Below are 24,906 nucleotides of genomic sequence, written 5' to 3'. Positions count from 1 at the left end.
AAAAAAAATAGATACAGACCTAAAAAAAATTGATTATAAAATATTAAAAATAACTACTCACCTTAAGTTTCATTTGAGAAAACTTTTTAAAACAATATTTTTAGTATAAAAATTTATTAAATTCAATAAAAAAAAATAGTAATAACATAAACATTTGCATAATATCCAATAAAAATTCATTTTTAAAAAGAGAGGAGTCTCTAATGTTCTAGAACTTTATGTCTAATCTACTCTACTAAGGTAACATATCCGAAAACAGAAACCGACATGAGTGTAAAAGTAATTATTTATTAACAACATAAACATTTGCAAATTCTTGTACCATGCTTGCAGACCTTGCTCACAGGGCAGAGATTTTCCCTTCTCCAGAGAGCTGCATCAAAACCCAACTTTGAAAGACTGACAAATGACGGAGAACAAGCTTTCAAGATTAAGCGAAGACATGTAGAAATTAACGTCAATGGAAACAATAACGAACAAACCTCAATGAAATCTCTTCAATGTGCTTCATTTTCTGCACAATTGGAATGAGCAAGTCGATATAAACAGAACAGTTAGCCTCTTCGCAAATCAACCACAATGACACTGATGTTATCAGTGCTTCTCCTTCCCAGCGCAAGCCTTGCAAGTAAAGCAGCGGCCATGGAGCACCAAGCTTCGGGTGCTGCCTGGTCCTTTTCATTACTGATCGGAGCTTCTTCTCCGGCGGAAGTTGGGTTGTTGAGATCTTTTTCAGCCAACTTTGGACTTCCCTCCGCCAAGCAACGCCTTGCTACGTTGCAGGCAAGCTCATTGGGAATTACGTCCCATAGCCCATCACTTGCGATTATCAAGCATTCGTCTTCAGGTGTTATTTCTAAAATAACAATCTCTGGTGCAGATATTACTACTGGTTTCAGGTACTTGTCGCCTGTGAAAGTAATGGAATGCGTGAGATCAAGCTTGTAGCTCATAAGAAACACAAAGATTTCATTACAGGCAGGCATAAAAAGAAAAAAATTTGGGTTTGGATATCCTGTCCCTAAATTTGGTCAGGATGGTCTTTAAAATCACCTAATTACGTAGGTACAATACATACATTGCATTCATTACTCATATATGGCACTCCTTTTAAAGCCAATCCAACGGTTTTAAATCTCACAGATACCAAATTTTTTGTCAGATAGCCTGATCCACATTATTCCGTGAAAAGAATAGTGTGGCTAACAGTTGGTCTAAGTGTTCGTGTTCATCACGCATTTCGTTGCCCATAACGTTGAGAGATTATTATGTGCGGCATCCGAACGCGTCACATCACTGAATGCACTGGCCCCCGGTGACGTGGAGGCTGGCACGTCCGGATTTGCCACCGGATGCGGCCAAACGCTGCACAGAATAACTTTTCCATACCGTTTTATGTGTTATATACTTGGATGAAAAGTCTATTACAACAGAACTTGAAGGATTTGAACGTGCAAGTGCAACCTACCAGAACAGGAAATCAACCCACAAAAACCCTGCTCAGGTATAAAGTCCAATATAGAATAGAAGCAATGATTCCTCGTGAGGAGAGTTTTGTGAGGTATTCTTGCAGATTTTTTTTTTCCCTAGAATATGGATATCAAGTATAGCATACAAGAATAGGGCATTTAAGAAGCTAGTATTTGCAAACGATGAAAAGTATACAAATGTGCAAAACTATTCAGATTTAAGCATGTTTACGAGCAAAGCAAAACAATTAATAGAAGGAAGTTTTCATTGCATAGACTAAAGATGCAATTCCCCCTTTCTATGTTAGAAAATTAAAAAATAATAAGTTTGACAACAATAGATGACATGCTCGAACATACCATTGCTTGTAAGATCACAAACACTCGAGTTTGAATCATAAAAGGGTGTACAGAGAGGGAGAAGGGGGTTTAATTCATTAATCTTCCAAACCCGATTGATGGGCATCTGTATATGGGAAGGAGAGAATGCAAGGTAAAGAGAAAGAAGAGAAGAAAACCAGGTACAGTGAAAGTTAGCCAAATAGTTTAAAAGGTTCAAGCAGGCTAGGCATCTTACCAAAACAGCTTTCTTATTCATGTTGACCTCATTTTTGCATTTATCATTTGTATAATAATATTGCACACTTCGGAGGTCGATTTACCTCATATACACGTTCATTCCATAAATAAAATTTTCCAATCAATACCTTATCTTGTGAAACAGATTGTAAATCCATCAAAGGGCTTCACCTTTTCCCTCTTAACAATAGTCATCATTCCAACCATCTAAGTTTGATCTAATGGTTGATTTTGATCATAAAAATAGCATGTTTTAAAGACTTTTTAAGGCCATCAAAGAGATTTGATCCCAACATTTGGATCACGAGCATCAAGGGGCTATATATAATGTCATTGCATTTTATCCTTATTATACGTTTTACTGAAGGAAAAACTAGGGCCGGCTTGTGGTACTCTCTCCCTTCCTATTCACGTACAGCCTGCTTCCTCACAAGCTCTCACATATTTTTGCTCACGACTATAGCACGACTATAGCACCAAGAGACTTTAAGTTGTTCTCCCTCTCTCTCAGTTTGTCCCATCCAGAAAAAAAAAAGGCCACGACTATTATTTGCAGTCGATTACGAATGAGGCCCTTTCCTTGGGGAGAAGGCCTTGTGTTAATGTAGCAAATATACATTATATTACATGGTGGAAATTGGAGAAAGTAGTACTAAAATGTTCGTTTAGTTGGCAAAACCATAGTCAGCAAGCGATAGAAGTCATAAAGACCGTAGTCTGATGATGGTGGTCGGAAGGACCGTTGTCTGGCGAGGGAGGTCAGAATGACCGTAGTCGGTGCAAGATAGTGGTCAAAAAGACCATTCTATGGCGAGGGAGGTTAGAAGGACCGTAGTCAGCGGGAGATAGTGGTCGAAAAGATCATTGTCTGACGATGGAGGTCGAAGGATCATAGTCGGCAGGAGACAGGTAAAAAAGATTGTTGCATGGCGATAGAGATCGAAAGTACCGTAGTAGGCGATGGAGGTCGGAAGAATCATATTCGATAGGAGATAGGGATCCAACGATGGAGGTCGAAAGGATCGTAGTTGGCAGGAGACAGATAAAAAAGATTGTTGCCTGGCGATAGAGGTCGAAAGGACCGTAGTAGGCGATGAAGGTCAAAAGAATCATATTCGATAGGAGATAGGGATCAGAATGATCGTTATCTGGCGATGGAGGTCGGAAGGACAGTAGTAGACGATGGAGGTCGGAATGACCGTTGTCGGTAGGAGACGGGGGTCAGAAAAACTGTAGTTGTAAGGCGATGGTCCGACGGAAGTCCAGGCTTTATTCAGTGATCTGGCGGAACCCTAACTTTTGTCGGTGGTCCCGCGAAAGCTAGGGCCTCAAACGGTGGTCCGACAAAACTCCAACATCAAGCAGTGGTACGACAGAAGTCCGGCATTAGGTGGTGGTCCGGACGAAATTCCAGCGTCACACTGTGGTCCAACGGAAGTCTGACGTCAGGCGGTGGTCCGACGGAACTCCGACGTCGGGCAGTTGTCAGATAGAACTCCGGCATCGGGCGATGGTCCGACAAAACTCCGGCATTGGGTGGTGGTCCGGCGGAAGTCCGTGCGGTGGTCGAGGAGCGAGGAGGCAAGAGCGATCTCCAATCTCTATCTTAATTCCTTGCTTGGGGCTCCCTTTTCATGAGAAAGAAGGGTTCTATATATAGATTTTTTTAGAGTAGCATGGCTTGTAAATATATGGAAGATCAGGGGTAAGTGGGAGTGATTTGGATGGACGACCGATGTTGATTCCCTTGATCATAAATCATTTAAAAGACATTTGAATGTCTTAGTGATTTAATAATTCAATGATATTGGGCTCGTCGGATTCATCTCGTCGACTCGCTCGATTCGACTATAAACATGTTACATTTGGAAACTGTTTGGTAATGCAAAATATGGTTTGAACTTTCCAACAACACTTCGAGTCCTCGATTTGAACTCATTTGGGCTCGGGTTGAGTCGATTTTGATGTCATTGGTTCGTAATTCCGAGACGCTCAATTTGATTTTAAGTTTATTGAAATCGGAGTTCAGATGATCCCAATTTTAATTTTGGAAGTTTCAAACTTAATTTTGTCATGCTCGATCAAGATGATTTTTTTGATGATGTATCAATTATTACAGTTTTTGTTTGTTTGGACAACCATTAATGCGTTACATATAAAATTTGAATATCTAATTTCAGTTGACCTCACATAATTTGTTTTCATTTTATTAGCATTACTTTATAGTGAAGCTTGGAGTATTTCTTAATTTTGATATTGCCACTTATGAATTTAAACTTTAATTCTGTCGATGATTCTTCATTAAGATTGTTTGTTAGTTGATTGGGTTCAACTTGCCTCCATTTGAACCTTCTTTTGAGTTATATTGATTGGGTTGGAATGGTTTAGTGGTCGATAGAGATTTGATTACAATTTTAATTAATTGTTTTGATTATGGCTAAATCAACTCAAAAGTCTTTCATTATGATTTTGATTACAACTAGACCTACTTATAGGCCATCTTGATTTAATTTTGATATATGTCAAAACTGGTTTTCTTTACTTGATATATACATACGCATTCATATTCAAAGTAGAATGTATCTAGGCCTTACTTAATGTGCTAGGCCTGCTTGTAAACTAAAGGAGTAAAATAGAATGTACTTAGGTGCAAATACGTATGCAGATGATCAAATATAAATATAAAGTGTCTAAATTATATATTTAGATTGAGTTATACAAGTTCAAATAATTGTAAAAGAATAAAGGTGATTATTAATGCCACATAGACTAATGTCACACTATAAAGCAAATTGAATATGAATGCATATACATATATCACGTAAAGAAAATCAATTCTGACACAATTCAAGATTAAATCAAGCTGACCTATAAGTAAGTATAGCTCAAATCAGAATCACAATGAAAGACTGAGCTGATTTTGGCCAGAATCAAAATAATTAATTAAAGTTATAATAAGAGGAGATATATATAAGAAACATTACAGCCTTCTCCATATAACAATTAAAAAGGTAGATTTAAACAAGCTAAATAATTAACAGGTAACAAATATATTCATACAAAAAATAGCTCAAACTACCCAAACTGAACAAAGATGATCGATCTTAAGTGACTTCCAAGCTTTGCAAAATTAAAATGGAAACCATGCTCATTCTTCTCAAAATAAAATTAAAACAAGAGGAAATGAAAGATATATCAATTTTCTCTCATTTTCAGTCTACATTCTCCTTCATCTCTTGATTTTGGAGAACACAAAAAGAAACAATTGCATACTCTTCTCTGGTTTGGCCAAAATATACAATAGCTACATCTTCTTATTAAACATAAATATACAGCACGTCTTGCTAGCCGAAGTATGCAACACTTATCTCTTCTTGTTTGGGTTAATGAAAAACAACATACCTTCTTCTGGCTTAAATTGGCTAAAGGAAGAGCAACATACGTTCTTCTTACTAGCCAAATACACAACAATTAATTTCTTCTAATTTCCACGGCCGAATGGAGAGAGGCACACTCGAAAAGAAGAGCTGTATGTGAATGGAAAAAGAGAGTTCTACACGAATGTTAGTCATTTCTATTCCTCTTTTTCTTTTGGATGGGATGAACTGAGAGAGAGACAGCAGCGTAAAGTCTCTTGCAGCTATAGTCGTGAGCCAAAAAAATGTAAGAACTTGTGAGGGAGCAGGTTTTAAGTGAATAGAAAGGGAGAGAGTCACCACCAGACAGTCCTAGCTTTTCCTTGAGTAAAACCTATAATAAGGATAAAATGAATGACATTATAGCCCCCTTAATTCAAATGTTGGGATCAAATCTCTTTGATGACCTCTTATCTTTAAAACCTAAAATTTTTATGATCAAAATCAACCACTAAATCTAACTTGATTGTTGGTATGATGACTATTACCAAGAGAGATAAGACAAAGCCCTTTGATGGATTTACAATCATTGGATTAGAAGATTATTTGATTTTGATGCGAGCAAAAATTTGAGAAAAAAGCCCGAAATTTTTGCTAGCAAAAACAATACTTTCTTAGGTAATAGAAAATACACCAAAGAACACAAAATAGACAAAATAAAAAACAACACAACTTTTTATAATAAAAGACTTACAACTCATGACGCTTACAAACTTTGCCATAAACACACACACCTAAACTTGCTTTTCATTAGCTTTGAGAAGAATGATACATATGGAGTGGCACTTGCGGCGAGAAGAAAGAGGTTAGAAGACTAGACGAAAAAAGGACACGCTCGCAAGCTTTCCTGGAAGGAAGAAGAAGAGAAGTTGGACAAAGCTCGCAAACTTTTCCAAACAACAAACCCGTAGGTTTTGGCTTCCAAAACTAACTCACATAACATCCTTTTTATTCATACAAAACATCTCCTATTTATAGAAGAAAAGGGTAGCCAAACAGGCACCTAAAATTTCCAATCAAACCAATCAGCCAAGGGGAAGAGGAAAGGCCAAAAGACACATAACAGCCAGCAGAAATTCTGCATAGAAAATAGGGAGAGAAGCCACGGAAAACTCAAGCCCAGCCAGCAAGGGACCCGAAGAGCCAGCACAGGAAACAGGCCAGCACTTCACAGGAAAACAGCCAGGAGGGGTAAAATCGAGAGGGAGTGACTACATGAACAACAACAACTAGCAGAAACCGAGAACAACAAGCAGCCAAGGCGTGTGTTTTATGTTTTAAAGAACAATTTTTATTTATTAAAATTTTATCTTAATTCTTTCTGAGATTATTACATGATTTTAATTTATATTGATTACTAAATTTATTAAGAAAAAACTTCTAATGTTCTCCCTCCTCGACACACATCAAATGATATCCGATTTGAGCACAAATAAACTCATTTGATCCGTCCCGACAAGCTAGACGTGAAGGTGCAATCCATTTTGCAAGGTAAGGTCTTGATTGAAAATTTTTATGTACGAAATGAACTTGTATATAGAAGATGAATTGGCCTACAAAGTGTGCAATAATATCATGTAAATGAAAGTTAAAAAAAGGAGGTCAACAATTCAAATCTTTCATGTAGGTTTATTGAAATTAGAGCATATCATTTAGCCATTGGCAAAGGGTACTTATTTAATAGCTCTAGTGAGAACTTGCTACCTGTTCCTCAATACGATTCAAGGCTCTCCTTTATTGAAATGACTATCATTTAGTTTCCTTAGTCTTGCAAATAAATGAATGCAGTATAAAGCCCAACAATGGTGGTGTTTGATGGACAATGATGATGGCAAAGGTGACAGGTGACATGTTGCGACCAATTGGTGGAAGTGCCACCAATAGTGACCGATGGAAAGTATAAGCGGAAAGCAACGAGCTGCAGTGCAATGGGTAATGTTTGGTGGTAACAATGGAGTTAGTTTGTCCTATATTTTGGAATTCAGCCAAAAATATAAGTTTAGAATACATCAAAATTCATCAAAATTTTACTCTGCATTCTTTTCCACCAAACCAAATACAAAAATTTTCAAATCTCCTACATTTGGAATACTTTATATTCCTTTTTCAATGAACCAAACAGCCCTTAAAAGTAATAAAAAACAAGAAGGCATATACACCAAAAAATAAACAAATTGAGGGTAGACAAGGTTAAGACACTTGACTAAATAAACCAATCTTGATGAGCAGTGATAGCCACAAAGGCAAAGATACTCATAGTTTCCCTAAAAATGAATGTGAGAATAGCTCATAGAAACAAAGCTCACAATTCCTAATGTGACTAACCAACTACAACTAGGCACATAATAGAGTTGTCAATTATGATGGAATTCCAAATTCATGTAATATAAGCAACAGGAATGCTCACTTGAATTGTCCTTACTATCCTTAAGGACAAATTTTTGAAAATAAATGAAGCCAAATGGTCAAGTAATTCACTCAAAACAAAATCTAATATGTTAGACCAAACAAACATTAAAAATAAAAGAAATTAAAACAAAATTAGATCATTCATTACATTTTTAGGAATTTTAAAATGTTTGATCATTAGATCTTAAGAGGATTTCTTAAATTGACTTCGATAGGCTATTTCATCAAGAGCCAATTCAAGCCTCTTCAAAAATTGCCTATGGAGGACAGTAAATTCCTTATATAAGAAGAGCAATAATCTCCTTATCTAATTCAGCATTCTTCCTTTCAATAGCTTTCTTACTTACTGAGTATTGTTCAAATTCAACACATTTAACAAATGTTGAATTTATGCCAATGAGCTTCAAAGTCAGTTTGTTATTTGAGCACTTAAACATTCAACTGACACACCCCACAAAATTTCTCATCATTTTAGCCTTAACTCCATCATCTTCAGTATTCTTCTACAATTCATCAAAGAATTTTTTGATCTTGTTCTAGTTCTTTCCATAATTATTACTGACTAGAGGATATTAGTCATTACTCTCAGAAGCTGGTTGTTAAGATATGAGAAACAGAGTCAGTTCAATCTCCTTCAAACAGTCCCAATCAAGAATTGATCGGACATTGTCAACAATATTCACTTCTCTAGACTTAAACTAAGTTTCATGCCATATGTTGAACAAATTGTTGCATCTGTCCCACTTTTCCAACACAGTTCTTCATGACATCTAAATTGTAATTACTCTGTCCGCTTACTTCAACTTGCTCTTCTTTAGTGGAAGTGGTATTACTATACATACAACATTGCGATGCCAAAGAATGAGTTTGGGAATATGTAAATTCTTGCAGGATTCCACAAAAATTATAATATCTCTTAAAGTCAATAGAAGATCTCATGAGATCGCTCAAAGTCAAAAAATTATTACTTCACAGTCCTTATGTTAATATACAATTTATTTCCATTGCTTAAAAAAATGGACTACTCAAAGATTTTCATTTAGAGAGGAGATTCAACCATATCTTGTATGGATGGACTTTGTTATATGAAAATTTAGCTGTACAATTCCAGCATCCTTGGTATATCATACATAGTTTCACATCATATCACTACACCAACTTCCCTATAAAAAATGTGGCTGGGATTTAAAATTGAGGATGCAGAGAGAAGGGAAGGATGAGGAGGAGAAGCATTGGGTATGGCAGTAGCTATTCATTCATTTATTCTTGATAAATTGGTTGCTACAATGATAAAAATATATTCAGAGAGCAAGGAGATAATTCTGGATGAGTGAAATGGTTCGCAGTGGTGTGCAGTGATTGGCTTGGTTGTTGCTAGCAGATGACAGGTTGTAGCTAGAGCAACTATTGCCGCCTGTTGTTGGCAGATGTCGGGCTACGTAGTGTCGCACGAGGAAGTAGTGATTCCACTATTCTGTTGGCATATTTCCGGTTGTTATCCCTTCCTCCAGTGGAGGTTGGTTCTTGGAGTGTCGGAATCTGGATGTTAAGAGTGTATGGTAAATATATCCACTTGTTGATAGCAGGAGGCAATATGGTGGATTATGATGTCATTTGATTTGGTTCAGTCCCAAATAAAGTGGTGATTGATTTCAATGTATTTTATATGAGTGTGGAAGGTTTGGTTGTTCGCCAATGCTAGAAGTGATACACTGATACATTGTCACGATAGAGTGGGGTTGGTTGTGTTGGTGGTAGGTTGAATTCTTGAAGAAGGCAACAAAGCCGCATGATGTTAGTGATAGTAATGACAAGTGCTTCGTACTCAACTTAGGTTGATGAGTAGGCAACAATTGGTTGCTATTTTCACACACCATGAGTTTAGTGTGTTGCCAAGATTGGCATATAGTAGTGTTGACCTCATTTTTGTATGAGGTCAGTATGGCCTTTTTCTTGAATTCTAGACCTTAGGACTTCCTAGACCCTAGGTTCCTTCTAGACTCCAGACCCTAGAGTCCCTCTAGATTCTAGGACCAATCCATATTCAAATCAATCCAAACTCCTGATCAATTCAGATCTCAAATCAACCTAGATTTTCAAACCAATTCAAGCTTCAAACATGTCTAGACCCTTAGTCACTTCAATCTCTAGCTCAAACTCTAGTTAATCTAGCCTATGATCAAACTTAATCCTATCCAATCATTCATAATCACCCATATGGTTATGAGTGATTAGGACAATTCAAATTCAAGTAATCAAATCTAGAATCCAGCTCAAATCCTTAAATTCAGATCAAAATCTCAAGTCTAAAGGCCTTGTCCGAAAGGCTTTTTTTAAGGATTTTTCAAACATGTCAAACCCATTTAAAACCTAAATAAAATCATTTTAAAATCAAACTCTAAATAGCTTGATACCATTCCAAACCAGCTCATCAAGTCCTCCCCCATGCCACATCATCCCATTGACTAGTTTAATTAGTCAATTAGTCAAACTAAGGGATTAGTAGGGTTAAACTTGATCAAAATTCATCTTAAACTTAATCCTCTATGATCCAAACTTATCCATTCATTTTTGTGGCTTAATGAGACACTTGACAATACCATAAAACTTTCCTCTCTCTCTAATTAAGCATAGGCTATCATTAGGAGGTACAAATGTTGGTTGACTCAACTCACTATCTATAAATAAGGCCCCTCCAGCCTTTAGAGTGGTTGAAAATTTGAGAGTCCAAACTGAGAAGAGAGAGAAAGAATAATTGATTTAGCAGAATTTGATCCAACCGTCAAAAGCTCTTGGACCCTTAAAGGAAGTTGTAGAGGATTTCAATACCTTTCAAACAAGCCCAAGATCATCCAAAACCATTTACAGAATTGTAAGATATCTTAAATTTTCTCTAAAACTTTAATTTGAAACTGCAGCATATCTACAACACATGAAGTCTCCAAACTTCAGGTGTTTGAAGATTAAGTTGCCATAAAGCTATGTTTCAAACTTCATCCAATTTGGACGAGTATTTTTCAAATTATGACTATTTAAAATTTTAGGCTCTCGTAAGACCAGAGACGTTCGATTGCAATACACGCATGATCAGACGGCCGAGGAAGTGTCGGACTACGTTCCCATCTGATGATCCCGACAGCGGATCCAACGCGTTCGAGGCGGGGATGGGTCTAAAGCAAGGGGAGAAGAAATGCAAAAATATGCATGCGACCCCGGGGCGATCCCCAGCTAATTCCCTATATTTGTTATATTTTGATTAAACTCCAATGGGTCGGGAATGACTTAAGGATTCCCAAGTGTTTGGAGATTTTATGGAAATTTTAATTATTTTTAATTAATTAAAATAATTAAATATTAATTTTTACCTAAAATTGAATTATCCTCAAAATGAAGTCAAATTAAAGTACTTTTAATTTTATTTGATTAAGGATTGAATTCTGGTTAAGTTGATATATTATTTGAAAATTTTGGATTTAATTTGAATTAATTGTGATTTTTTGAAGTTTTGTTGATTAATGGATTTTTTTAATTATTTAATTATGGAGATTTTGATTGTTTTGATCCAAACTTATTCTAAACTGCATGGTATCACTTCTAAATGTCAGTAATGACCCATATGAGTGTTTTCAAGAGTTTAGAGTTGATTTTGGATTTTTTATATTTTTTAATTATTTTATTTAATTAATTGTTTTTTTTTTATTAAAACCTAAATTCTTAGGGCTCAAGACCTTTCCAACAAGCCCAAGAACACAAAATTTGATGAAGAAGTGATTTTTGAAAGTTCTAGCTATACAAATTGATTTTGAAATTATTTTTTTAATTAAAAACGGCGGCACCATATCAGAGGATGCTACGTGTACTCGGACGCCTCGAACACCCTGGATCCGCTGTTGGGATTATCAGATAGGAGCGCAATCCAACGCTTCCTAGGCCATCCGATCTTGCGTGTATTGCCTAAATTTTCAAATAGCCATAACTTGAAAAAATACTCGACCAAATTGGATGAAATTTGAAACACAATTTTATGACAACTTAATCTTCCAACACCTGAAGTTTGGAGGCTTCATGCGTTATAGATTTGCTGCAGTTTCAAATTAAATTTTTAGAAAAATGTTAAGATATCTTAAAATCCTATAGATGAATTTGGATGATCTTAGGCTTGTTGGAAAGGTATTGAAATCCTCTAGAACTTCGATCAAAGGTCCAAGAGCTTTTGACGGCAAGATCAAATTCTGCTATAACAATTATCATTTCTCTCTTTCTCTCTCTCTTCTCAGTTTGGGCTCTCAAGATTTTCAACAACCACTCTAAAGGCTGGAGGGGCCTTATTTATACATAGTGAGCTTAAGTGGTGGCTGTGATGAGATAAAAACTACTGGGACTGAATATTTTGAAAGAGAGTGAATGAGGCCAAGGCTTTGAGTTGAGTCAACCATCATTCCTACCTCCTAATGATAGTCTAGGCTTAATTAGAGAGAGAGGAAAGTTTTATGGTATTGCCAAATGTCCCATTCAGACACAAAAATGCATGGATAAGTTTGGATCAGAGGAGATTAAGCTTAAAATGGATTTTGACCAAGTTTAACCCTCCTAATCTCTTAGTTTGACTAATTGACTAGTCAAACTAGTCAGCGGGATTATGTGGTATGGGGGAGGACTTGATGAGTTGGTTTGAAATGATTATCAAGCTATGGATTTAGAGTTTTATTTTAAAATGATTTTATGTATGTTTTAAATGAGTTTGACATGTTTGAAAAATCCTTTAAAAAAGGGATTTTAAAATAAGGCCTTTAGACTTAGTATTTTGGTTTAAATTTAAGAATTTGAGCTGGATTCTAAATTTGATTGTTTGAATTTGAATTGTCATCATCACTCATAACCATATGTTGATTATGAATGATTGGATATGATTGAAGTTTGATCATAAGCTAGATTAACTGGAGTTTGAGCTAGAGATTAAAGTGCCTTAGAGTCTAGACATGTTTGAAGCTTGAATAGATTTGAAATCTAGGTTAATTTGAGATCTGAATTGATCAGGAGTTTGGATTGATTTGAATATGGATTGGTCCTAAAATCTAGAAGGCTTGTAGGGTCTGGAGTCTAAAAAGAACCTAGGATCTATGAAGTCCTAGGGTATATAATTCAGGAAAAAGGCCATAATGACCTCAAACAAGAATGAGGTCAACAAGTTGCTCATTGAATTTGTAATCGGCAATGTCACTGGTCCAATCTGAATCAAAGTAAGCGTGCAGTTCGATGGTTTCTATGGGAATGGGTAGCTCAAGAGAGATAGTGCCTTAAAGTAGAATAATAGTTGCTTCAACCATTGGAAATGGCCAAGAGCTTGTGCATGTGTTGGCAGGTTTGATTGACAACATATGAGAAGTCGTGATGGATGATAGTGAAGAATTGGAGTGACTTAACCAACGAGCAACTGAGCACTAGGTTGTGAAAGTGTCGACTTCAATAAGGAATGGTTTTTTAAGGATATGAGGTCGGCACTGAGTAATGCTATGGGGTCATTATCAGTTAGTAAGATTTGTCAACATATATAGGGATGTCAAAATGGATCAACGAGTTAAGTTTAGGACTGATCTGACCCAAATCTTATCAAAACCCGAACCCAACCCATTTAACAAATGGGCCAAAAAGTCAAAAATGCAGAACAGGACCCGATCAATAACCAACATGAATGACCTTAACCCGACTCAATAACCCATTTTGATTTTAAAAAAATGTTATAACTTTTTAATAATAGATTTTAGATTAATTTAAAAAAAAATAAGACAATCATACCAATAAATGAAAAAATTAAGAAAAAAATAATTTAAACAGGTCCATGTCAAAATCAAGTTGACGGATCAACTCGAACCTAACCCATTTAATAAACAGGTCAGAATTTCGGACTCGAACCCGACCCATTTATTAAACGAGTCTACCAAAATCTGAATTTTTTGCGTTGGGTTTAGATTGGGTCATTTTTTTACACTGCTAAACATATATGAGTATAACTATCTTCATTTTGTTGTCATGGTGTAACGAGAGTCCCGGGTCGCCCGAGTTGGAGTGGAACTTGAGAGTGTAGAGGTCAGTAGAAAAGGTATCGGACCATTATGGGGTAGATATGGGAAGGTGATTGTTATGGGTTTTGTTGTTTTGTTGTTGCATATAGGTTGGATGCAGTGTGGGTATGGTGGAAGTGGCATCAATTGATTAGTCTTGCAATTGTGGTAGTGACTAGTGAAAGGGGGATGTGAGAGGGTGGTGGTTGGTGATGGTCCGTGTTGGCATGGGAGGGTAAGATTTATATGAAAAAGCTTCTTTGCAGGATATTACATGAAATAAGATAAATAATTTTTATGTTTTTGTAGCATTTGTAACCTTTATAGTATGAAGTAAATTTATGGAAGACACATTAATGGAGTTGTATCTAGGTTGGATGGAGTGTGAGTATTGCGAAAGTGGACCTTGGTTGATCGTTGTCATGCAATTGTGGCAGATACTAGTAAAAGGGGGGCTATGAGAGGGTGGGGATAGTCGGTGTTGCATTGGAGGGTAAGATTTATATGGAAAACCTTCGTTGAACGATATTACATGAAATAGGATGTACGAACCAGGCCTATCCGGTTCAACTAAACCGGTCCTCTATTAACAGTCGCACGCACACTGGAGCAAAACTATGGGCAAACCAGGCCAAATGGATGCACGCAAAGCGAGAAGGGTTGGTGAGGTCAGATCGTTGGTTTAAGTGGAGAATTCTATTCGGGAGTAAAAGGTAACGACTCCACGCAAGATATTTTTGTTTTGCTTCATCCAGTTAGGCCAATTGAACGAAAGGAGCGAACAGAGACTGACTAAGAGGAAAAAGGAGAAGGTAGGTTTTTCAAATTCGGTGTAGATTCTTTCGTGATTTTTAACTTAAGGGAAAAATATTTAATTGAAAGTAGAAGAAAAAAATTGGGAGAGATTTCTAGTGTCAAAAGGTAATATAAGTGGCTTTAATTTCTTATATTTATTGTTCATAATTACATAAAAAATCTATATAATTTCTTTTCTCTAATTGAAGAAATACAATTTGATATTTAATAGGAAGAAATTCAGTAAGGTGAAAGTCTTATCTTGATCCAAAAAAGAAGAAAAGAAAGATTCATCGAAATAATTAATATGATTTAAGGAATATGAAATATTTAATTTTTGGTTATGTTAGGAATAAGAAATATTTAATTTCAGATTATGTTAGGGTTTAAAAATAGATAGTGAAATTGATATTGTTTTAGATATAATTAATATTTTGAAAGTAATCTTTGGCAATAATTGAAGTACTCACCATTATCTTAAGTGATGTAAGAAATATTTAATGTTGCTTTAATGATATTTGGATATTCAAAATAAATCTTAGTAATAACTAAAATGTTGTTGATGTTATTTTGGAACAGTGAGAAATCTATATAGTTGATTTGGAATAAAATATTGAATCACAAGAGATATCAATGGGAGTTTAAGTAAGGTTACATATAATGTTCATGGAAAATTTATTTGAAAGTAACAGATATTAGTTGTAAAATAATAGTGCAATTTTATGTAATTGCATAAGTGATCTTAGGCGTTACATTAAAGAGACCATATAGAAACTGTGAAAATTTGGAAAGGATTTTAGCAAAAAACAGCAAAGTGGATGATTATATTGTTTATAGGAATTTCAATTTCTTTTATACCATTTCAATTATTGTTCTATCACGTATATGTATTTAATGATATTTAATTGTCTAATATACATCAAATTGAGTATGAATAAGCAATTAAAGCTTACAATACATGTGTATGGGAAAATGATTGCATGCCGTAATGAGTATATGTAATGAAAATGAATAGAATGAAAAGAACTATACTATGTAAACGAAAAACAGTGAAAGGGAAAAAACATCCAAAATATAGGAGTTCACATGGGACACAACGTACCAAAGCGCGTTAAAATGAAATAGAAATGAAAATGATTTTACCTTCCTTGGTACAAAATTTTAAACGATGCTTCTATACTGAATGAAAATGAAAAAATGAAAAATTGGGAAATGAATAAATGAAAGTGAAATGCAATACGTTATGTGATATATATACGTAATGTACCCGCGCACGTTAAAATGAAAATAGAAATGAAAATGATTTTACATTCATTGATACAAAATTTTAGACGATGCTTCTATACTAAATAAAAAAGGAAAAATGAATAATTGGGAAATAAAAAATGAATAAATGAAAGTGAAATGCAATACGTTATGTGATAGATATATACTAAGGATTGATATCATATGTATGTATGTACGTACGTACGTACATACATACATATGATATCAATCCTTAGTATATATCTATCACATAACGTATTGCATTTCACTTTCATTTATTCATTTTTTATTTCTAATTTATTTACTTGTCTAACATCCAAACTTTACTATTTACTATTCTATAATCTAAAAACCCTTGCCCACATCAAAACTACCACTCCATAACCTCCCGTCAAATACCTCACCCCGAACCTGTATTTTCGAAACACCTGCTCATGTTATTTCTTATATAGACAGCGGGCATAGTACAAATTAAAAACCAAAGCGACCAATCGCTTTAGGTGTGTTTCCTCCAGTGTTATGGAGACCGAGTGTGAGCCACAAGTCCCCTGTTCTTGCTGCGGCGGTGGCGGCTACTCTACGATACATTTCATCGTCGAGCGGTGGTGGCGAAAAAAATGAGGGAATTAGAAGCAGTAAGATCATGAGGCGGCGGAGCAACTAGTTGATTATTATTTCCCAAATACATATTTGATAATAATCAGATCCATGTTTGGATATAACCAAATGTTATCCAACAATAATTAACTGGTTTTTCAACAATCATATATTATCAGTGTAATAAGATTTAAAGGATTGAAAAATTAGTTAAAATACAAAAAAAAAAGTTTGAAAAAATAATACCAATTATCAAGAAAAGATAAAAACATAATACCTGCGATGGCTGCTGGATACTAGTTGTAGATAGTTGTTGCTCTTGCTGCTATTGGCTGTTGTAGAATAAGAGGCTAGCAGATGCGGATCAAGATTGCAATCTTACACTCCTCCGCTTTTCCCATCTCCAACTGTTGTAACGACAAAGATAGCGAAAGGGAAGGCCCTACTTGGCTTTCCCTCATTCCCCCTCCCAAGCTTACACCTTCTCAAAATATCGAGGTGCCATCACTGTCGAGGACTAAGGAGAGAAGGAATCATTAGCAGCTGAGTTCAATCCACTTGGCCTGCAGAAGATGAGTGGGACAGGTGGCGTGCGATCAGGACGTTCACATGAATAGGAGAATAATTCTCGTACAAAGCGAAGCAGGCGTTTCGAAAAGACAGGGTTGGTGCGAGGTATTTGACGGGAGGATACGGAGTGCTAGTTTTGATGAGGGTAAGGGTTTTTAGATGGAAGAATAGTGAATAGTAAAGTTTGGGTGTGTGTATATATATATATATATATATATATATATATATATATATATATATATTTTAATGTAAGAAAAAATTAATTGAATATGATTTTATGTATGTATAAATACTATACTACAAGTTGTGATTATCCATTGAGTTTATTAGGTAAACTCAAATTGTTACATAACTTTTCAGGTAAATCTTCTGATAAATAAAAATAATTTAAAGAGAAGAATACATCTATATAAGAATATCAAATGAAGACAGGTAAAATACGATTTATGTATATATTCATTTCAAATTTGAAAGTTTGTTAGTGTCTCTTTAGTATATGAGTTATGTTATTATTACTTGTTTATGTATAAGTTAAAGAAATAAATTAATCATCATACTGCTCATTTTGCCTCGTTAATTCGAGTATCTGAGCCGAGTCATGCACTAGATGACTATTTTTTCATGTTTTGCACTAGATGGCTATTTTTTCATGTTTTGCAACATTTGTAACCTTTGTAGTAGGAAGTGAATTCAAGTAAGACACATTACTAGGAGTTTGGTAAGAGCTTGCTCATGGAGTGGGGTTTAAGCCATGAGTAGCATACACAACTAAAGACATTGAGGTGAGAATATTTAGGTTTTCATTCATAAAGGAGTATGTAAGGAGAGAGTTTGTTGGTCATCGAGAAAAGAAGTATGCTAATGAGGTAGAAAACGATGAGGATAATGTTGAACAAAAGGTAGTGGGGTAGGCCAACTTCCAAGAGGATAGTGCAATCTTGTTTCGATTATATGGCGGGTTGGTTAAGAGTCGTAGCTTGGGTTTTAGATGATTTTCGTTGGGTAGATCTACTCTGATACCACATAAAGGAGCTAAACATGTGTTTGGAATTTAAAACAAAGCAAGCAGAGAGGAGAAAGGGAAGAAGGAGCAGAAGCATTGTGAATGATTGCAACTATTCATTCATTTCTTTTTAATGCATTGTTTAATATATAGTAATACAAATACATAGGGAGAACTAGGAGACAATTATGGGTGAAATAGTTAGTAGTAATGTGCACTGATTGGCTTGCCTGTTGCTGGTAGATGATATGATAGAGTTGGAGCATTTGTTGCAGGTTATTATTGGCAAATTGCAAGTTGCAAAAGGAGCAAGAGTTATGCCGCAGAAGTTAGTGCTGTTTCTTCTATTGTGTTAGTATTTTTTCCGGTTGTCATTCAAATATAAGTAAAAAAAGTTGTTCATGCAATAAAATCAAAGGGGAATACTTTGTATCCATGTTCAGAGTAAACAAGGTCTCTAGTAAAATAGGAGGGATCATTGTATACTATGCCTATCACTATTCTACATCTATCAAAATCATTGGGGAAGAGACACTTAGAGATCTTTAAGTTTGGGTTGTCTAGCACTCATTATGTAGATCACAAAACTTTTGTCATATTACAAATTGTTTTAACTCTTTGTTTCTCATTTGCATGTATTAGTATAAAATACTTAGACTTGTTAATTACTTGTACTAGCTTGTATATGTGAATCCTGGTTGGCATCTGACCAAATATGAGTGGAGAATAGCCTTCTATTCTCCTGCATTTACCTTTGTGCAAGGGAATTCTAACTGCAATAATGAAAAAATGACCTGCATTTTAGCATCTTCTTCATGTGGTATGGCTCCACACCAACTAGGCAACTACCCAAAGTAAAGTAGTACTAAGATCATAATTACATCTATAAATTTCTCAAGGAAATTGATATAAGAAATTGTAGATGAAATTAAAAGAAATGCATTAATGATTAACAATTGTATCCCCCATGCCTTCCACATAAAGACCATGAAACCCATCTAACTGCAGCATCAAAAAATCTATAGTAAAGTTTGCATAAAGTTGAACTAAAAAGCACTTGACAACTTCCATATTGAGGTAGGTTTCATTAATCTCTATCCTCCATTCCTTCTCTATTCTCCATTCATGTACTCCGTGTTGCATAATATATCACCATAACATATCATCATCAAACTACCCAAAGAAATACTAAATCAATCAAACATTTGAATTACTGACGCAACAGAAGAAAATTATAAATGATTAAATGGCACAGTGTAATCCAACTAAAAGTGACATAAGAGATGAAAGACTCATACCTAATGCTCGCGACATGGCCAGGATTCCGTGCACCCGAGCACCATTCACGTAGATCACCCGCCCACCTGCTGCTTCAATTCTCGCCAGCTCATCCGGTCGATCCGGCTGCAACGTTAATTATATCTTTATAATCTTAACCTAAGTTCCCAGCACCAAATACTAAGTTAGAAAATAGAAACCAACTAAATAAAATCCTACTCATTAATTCTTTATTTTTTATTGAATTAAGCTCGCTGCCACTATCAAGATTTCCACCTAAAAGACGGGATATCCTAACCAAAGCTTTTACTGGACCACGTGTTTCATCAAATTTTACACGTGTCTCAAAGATTTTTTTTTTTTTTTTGGAAAAGTTGAAATCACAGAACAAGTTTGATTCATACGGGTTTCCTTCCTAACCCTAAAAGAAATAATTACGTAACAGGATCGCCTCCGCCAAACGAATACGTGGCGGGCGTTCATAGCGCTGTACAGTATAGTGGTCCACCAGCCGAAAAATCAGAGAAACAACCCTTTGTTAGAGAGAAATTACGAAGCGTGCCACTAACCTTCTGGTCGATGGAGAGCGGCACCGTCCGGCCACCGCGACTGAGCACCGCCCGCGAATCGCCGCAGTTAGCAACGAGGAGTCGGCCGCCGCCCACTACAGCGACGACGGCGGTTGAGCCGACGATTTCCGACTCGATCCCGGAACGATCGCACCGGCAAAGCGGTTCACCGACCCGCCCGCACGCGCATGCTGAAAGAGCCAGCTGATCCATTCGCACGAAGCATCGCTCCACCGCCGATCTCCACCTAGTCTCCTCTGCCACAACAGGTTCATCAGGCGCCGGCACTCTCATTAACTCTTCTGCGAGAAGAGAGTGCATCCTCTCCTTGCACAGCGCCGAGACCTGCATTTCAGAGAATTAATTCAATTTCTCTCGCCGGGAATAAGATTATCAGCAAAGCATAGCTGGACTTAAAGGAAAACAGCTGTAAAGCAAAGACGATTGCTACAAGTGTTACTTCCGAGAACAATGGCACGTGATCGTAAGCCACGATAATTATCGTACGAAATGCAGCCTTTGGCAACCACTCAGATTTGAAAAGTCTAAACTCAAATATCCATGATTTTTTTCCCAAAAAATATATATATATCCATGATTCATCGAAAATGTTTCATTTGCCAAATAAACCAATTATAAAATCGATCAAAATGTAGGGAAATTTTTAGAAAAAAAAAAAAAAGTTGTTAACATCTTCAGCGTTGTTTCTTAAATTTGTAAAATGGCATAGCATCAAATAAAAATAGTTTATGTTTCACAGTATCATCTCCGTGAGACCTACCGTAGTTTGCTTTTGATCAATCTGTATATGAAAAAACTAAAGAAACTTTTAACTCGAGAAATACGAAGATACTATCAGTTCAGGGATAAATAATGGAGCCAATCACATATATTAAGAAATAAACAAGGCTGATCGGATATTACGTGAGAGCCTCCGTGGCCATCGAAGACACCGAAGAAATGGAGTGGAGAACAGCCATCCGGGAACTGGACGAATCCGGGTCGGACGGATATTGCGTCCTCCATTTCCCTCGCGCGACCTGTCAGTGACACAGAGCCGAAAGCAATAGGGGTATTCACTGCCACCTTTCGGCCTGACGATGACGCGATAACCGTTGAATCAACAGCATCGCCAGAAGAAGATGTGGAGACCGACAGTGAGTCGGCGAAGGAAAATCGCGCAGGTGCCAGGGATGGTAGGTTTGTGCTGTCCGTCGATCTTCGCTTTTCATCACCTGAAACCTCCGAATTACTAGTATCTTCCCTATTTCCCGCCCGCAGAAGGCTCTCTGCCGACGTCGACGCCTCGCCAGGAAACGTTGCACTCCTCCTCACCTCTATCCTCCGGCGGCGAGCGTGCCGGGATTGAGACTCGGATTCGTCTTCCCCGGACATGTCTACGTACGCATCAGCCATGGAAGCCGGTGAACGACCAGATTCAAAGATCCTTCAGTCGAAGGATGATTCCTAAGCCCGTCGTTCTCTACCATCATTAGGTTTTCGGCAGAACAGCTCGCCGGAAAACCGTCACTGAATTTAATATAAAAATAATAATAATTGTTAGTATTTAAAAGAAGGGAAGAAACACAGTAGTCGTCCTTTGGTCTTCTTCTTAAATTGCGAGCGGGCAGCCAATTCCCCGGTCAGTTCTCATTTCTGCCCGCCCTACCCTTTTCTGATAGAGACGTGGTTATCAATCGACACGTGTCACGAGTGACGAAACCCTCATGCTTTAGCAAGCCGAGAATCGCCTAGTTCGTTTATTATATCATATCGCCAAAATTTTATCGTTTTATTAATGTGAGATCGTTAGGGCTTTTTTATTTGATATTTGATATAATAGAGATGAAGTTAAAAGTAAGATTTCAAAAATATTAACGTTAGATTAGAAATAAAAAATTACAATAAATTATAAAATATTTAAATTTTATCTTATAATCTAATATTAATGATATATCATATAAATTTTATCTTAATGGGGCACAAATCTTGAAACAAAAAGAGAAATTTTAAAAATTAAATTCAAGATCATCCAAACTTCGATTTCAGCTAGTTTATGATCAAACTGAATGTCTCATAAAGACAAATCCAACGACACAAAAATCAATCTAATTTGAGCCCAAATCAAGATTCAAAAGCATATTAGGAAGGTTCAAAACATAATTTGAATCACCAAATGAATTCCAAACAAGACATACTTATAGTCAAATTGAGCAACTCGACGAGACGAATCCAACGAGCAAAAGATCGGTGAATTCTAATATCATTAAGACATTCAATGATCAATAAATGTTTACGATCAATGAGATCAATATTGACCGTCCATTCAAACCACTCCCATCTTGACAATCATCCTTCCCATATTTACAAGTCATGTTACTCTAACAAAATTATAAATAGGCACTCATTCTTCACATGAAGGGAGGAGAAAAAGACGAGGAGAATGGAAGAATTTGGGAGCTTGCTTGAGGCCGACTACGGTTGAAGTTCTTCCCGACCATCTATGAACCTCATCCAGTCCGCCGACCATTGCCGAACTTCTGCCCATTATTCGACCACCGTCAAACTTTTGCCTGTCCGCTGACCACCACCATAGTTCTTCCCGACCACCGACGGACTTCCGTAGTCTTGCAACCACTACCGAACATCCTCTAGTCCACCGACCACCGTCGGACATCCGCCCGTTCGTCGACCACCACCAAAGTTCTTCCTGATCGTCGTCGGACTTCCGCCTATCCCCCGCCAGACTTCCATCAGTCCGCCAACCACCACCAGAATTCTTCCCAACCAATAACACTTTTGCCATTCCACCGACCACCGCTGGAAATTCTATCTATTCATTGACCATTTTTGGACTTCTGTCTGTTCGTCGATCGCCTCTATAGGTCTTTTCGACTACTATCAGAACTCCACCCATTCGTTGATCACCTACGGTCCTCTCAACCTATGTCTCTCACTGACTACGATCCTTCCAATCACTGTCGTCCAACAACGACCCTTCCGACCATTGTCGTCCGCTGACTGGAGTCCTTCCGACCACCATCTTCTAACTACGGTCCTTCCAACCTATATCGCCCATTGATTAAGATCTTCCGACCACCGACGCTAACTACAATCCTTTTGACCTCTGTCGCTAGCTGAATACGGTCTTTGTGACCACAGTCGCCCACCGATTATGATCCTTCTAACCACCTTCATTTGACTATGGTCCTTCCGACCTACATCACTAGCTGAGTATGATTCTGTCGCCCAAATGAACATATCAATGCTAATTCTTTGAACTCCTCGCGTATAATGCACTATTTATGATGTATATTTCCTACATCGAGCCAAGATTTTCCTTCTAAGAAAGTGTCTCATTTGTAATCAATTGCAAACATTAGCGAATTTATTCAAACTGAGCTGAGCCCCATGTTTTTCTCCTTTTCAGGGGTTTCCACGTAAAAATTATGATCTCCCTTATAAATTCTATAATCATACTCTTATCTATTTGTGTGTTGGATATTCGTACAAAACTAAGACGCTAAACTATATCACTCTCTACCACCGTAAATATTCTAGGATGCAACAACTAATATATAAACTCTAAATCTTATTAGATATAATTGAATTATAAATTCTCTATTATTATTGTTATAAATCATTTTTATAGCTATCGCTAGTTAGACTTCGAACACCACCGACTCTAGTACTTTCTGCTCATCACCATTTGTTGATTAATATCAATAAATACCCCACAATTCTCATTCTTAGCCACTACCTATTGCCACCGAAAACATCGCTATCAGTCACTACCAACCGTCGTAACCGCTCATCACCATCAACTACCATCATCTATTATTAGACATTATATTAATTTCAAATATTTAAAAATTATTATATTGCTCCACGTCACCCTCCTTTTATTGGAATGAAAAACATATTTATAATTTCTTACCACTTACATCCATTTGGAGTGATTATAGATAATGATAAAATTATTTTAATGAGAAAACCCTTTTTAAAGGCTGGTATATACTTTATTATTATTATTTTTTTAACAAAATTAGATATTAGTTTTCATATTGTTGTCAATCATTGTCTAATTTAATTATAAAAGATATTACATTATTACTCATTAAAAACCTTTTTTAAAAAATACAATGAATTAGTAGCTAAAGAGCAATATAATAATAGTTCGAAAAGCAAATTAGTGAGATAGTTATTCCAAACGGACCCTAATGTTGTTGATGACAAATGAAAAACTATTAAATCTTATTTGCATTACATTTGTGATAATTTCACGAATATATATTTTAAAAAGAAATAAATTGCTATGGTAATGATATAAAATAAATAATAATCATTTTTTATAATTAAAATTTTAGTTCATAAATGATGATTAATTTATTTAAAACTAAAATTGCATTACATTTGTGATAATTTCACGAAATATATATTTTAAAAAGAAATAAATTGCTATGGTAATGATATAAAATAAATAATAATCATTTTTTATAATTAAAATTTTAGTTCATAAATGATGATTAATTTATTTAAAACTAAAATAATGCCACATTGATTAACCTCTTAAATATGCTGCAAGTTTTATCCTCATTAAAAATCATGGTTTAAGGGTAATTAAGTTAAGTAAATACATAAATTAGTTTGCGTTCCGCTCAATAAATAGCTCATGAGTCAAATGTGAAGTGCTAGTAAGAAAAATTTTGAATTATCCCTAACTTGGTTAACCCATGAGCTAGCTCATTTAAAAAATATTAAGATAAATTATATTTAAAAATATATTAGAATTCAATAATTAAATTTAAAATAAAAAATGGATATTTAAATTTTCTATCCTTATTTGTCATCTCAAGCCATTCACAAATATATAAGTGAAATAATTATTATGTA

At 35.9% G+C, this 24,906-nt stretch overlaps 1 protein-coding gene across 3 annotated transcripts; it reads right to left on the bottom strand.

Moving 5' to 3' along the window:
- Nucleotides 1-170: 170 nt before the first annotated feature.
- LOC110111364 (probable protein phosphatase 2C 68) lies at nucleotides 171-21,584 on the bottom strand. 3 transcript variants are annotated; one of them, XR_002304856.2, is made up of 5 exons: nucleotides 20,938-21,584; nucleotides 20,014-20,358; nucleotides 19,465-19,570; nucleotides 483-910; nucleotides 171-399 (listed from the first exon to the last, which is right to left on the bottom strand). XR_002304856.2 is itself a non-coding variant. In XM_020843203.2 (4 exons), the coding sequence occupies exons 1-4, from the start codon at nucleotides 21,427-21,429 to the stop codon at nucleotides 555-557; spliced, it is 1,299 nt and encodes a 432-aa protein (XP_020698862.1). In that variant the 5' UTR covers nucleotides 21,430-21,584; the 3' UTR covers nucleotides 471-554. The 3 variants fall into 3 exon arrangements, 1 of the variants encoding a protein (XP_020698862.1); XR_002304857.2 differs by having other exon boundaries at nucleotides 171-373; XM_020843203.2 differs by lacking the exon at nucleotides 171-399 and having other exon boundaries at nucleotides 471-910.
- Nucleotides 21,585-24,906: the final 3,322 nt, after the last annotated feature.

The sequence above is a fragment of the Dendrobium catenatum genome, unplaced genomic scaffold (assembly GCF_001605985.2).
Source record: "Dendrobium catenatum unplaced genomic scaffold, ASM160598v2 fragScaff_scaffold_841, whole genome shotgun sequence".
NCBI classification, from domain to species: Eukaryota; Viridiplantae; Streptophyta; class Magnoliopsida; order Asparagales; family Orchidaceae; genus Dendrobium; species Dendrobium catenatum.
This window is presented reverse-complemented; position numbering and strand designations above follow the sequence as displayed.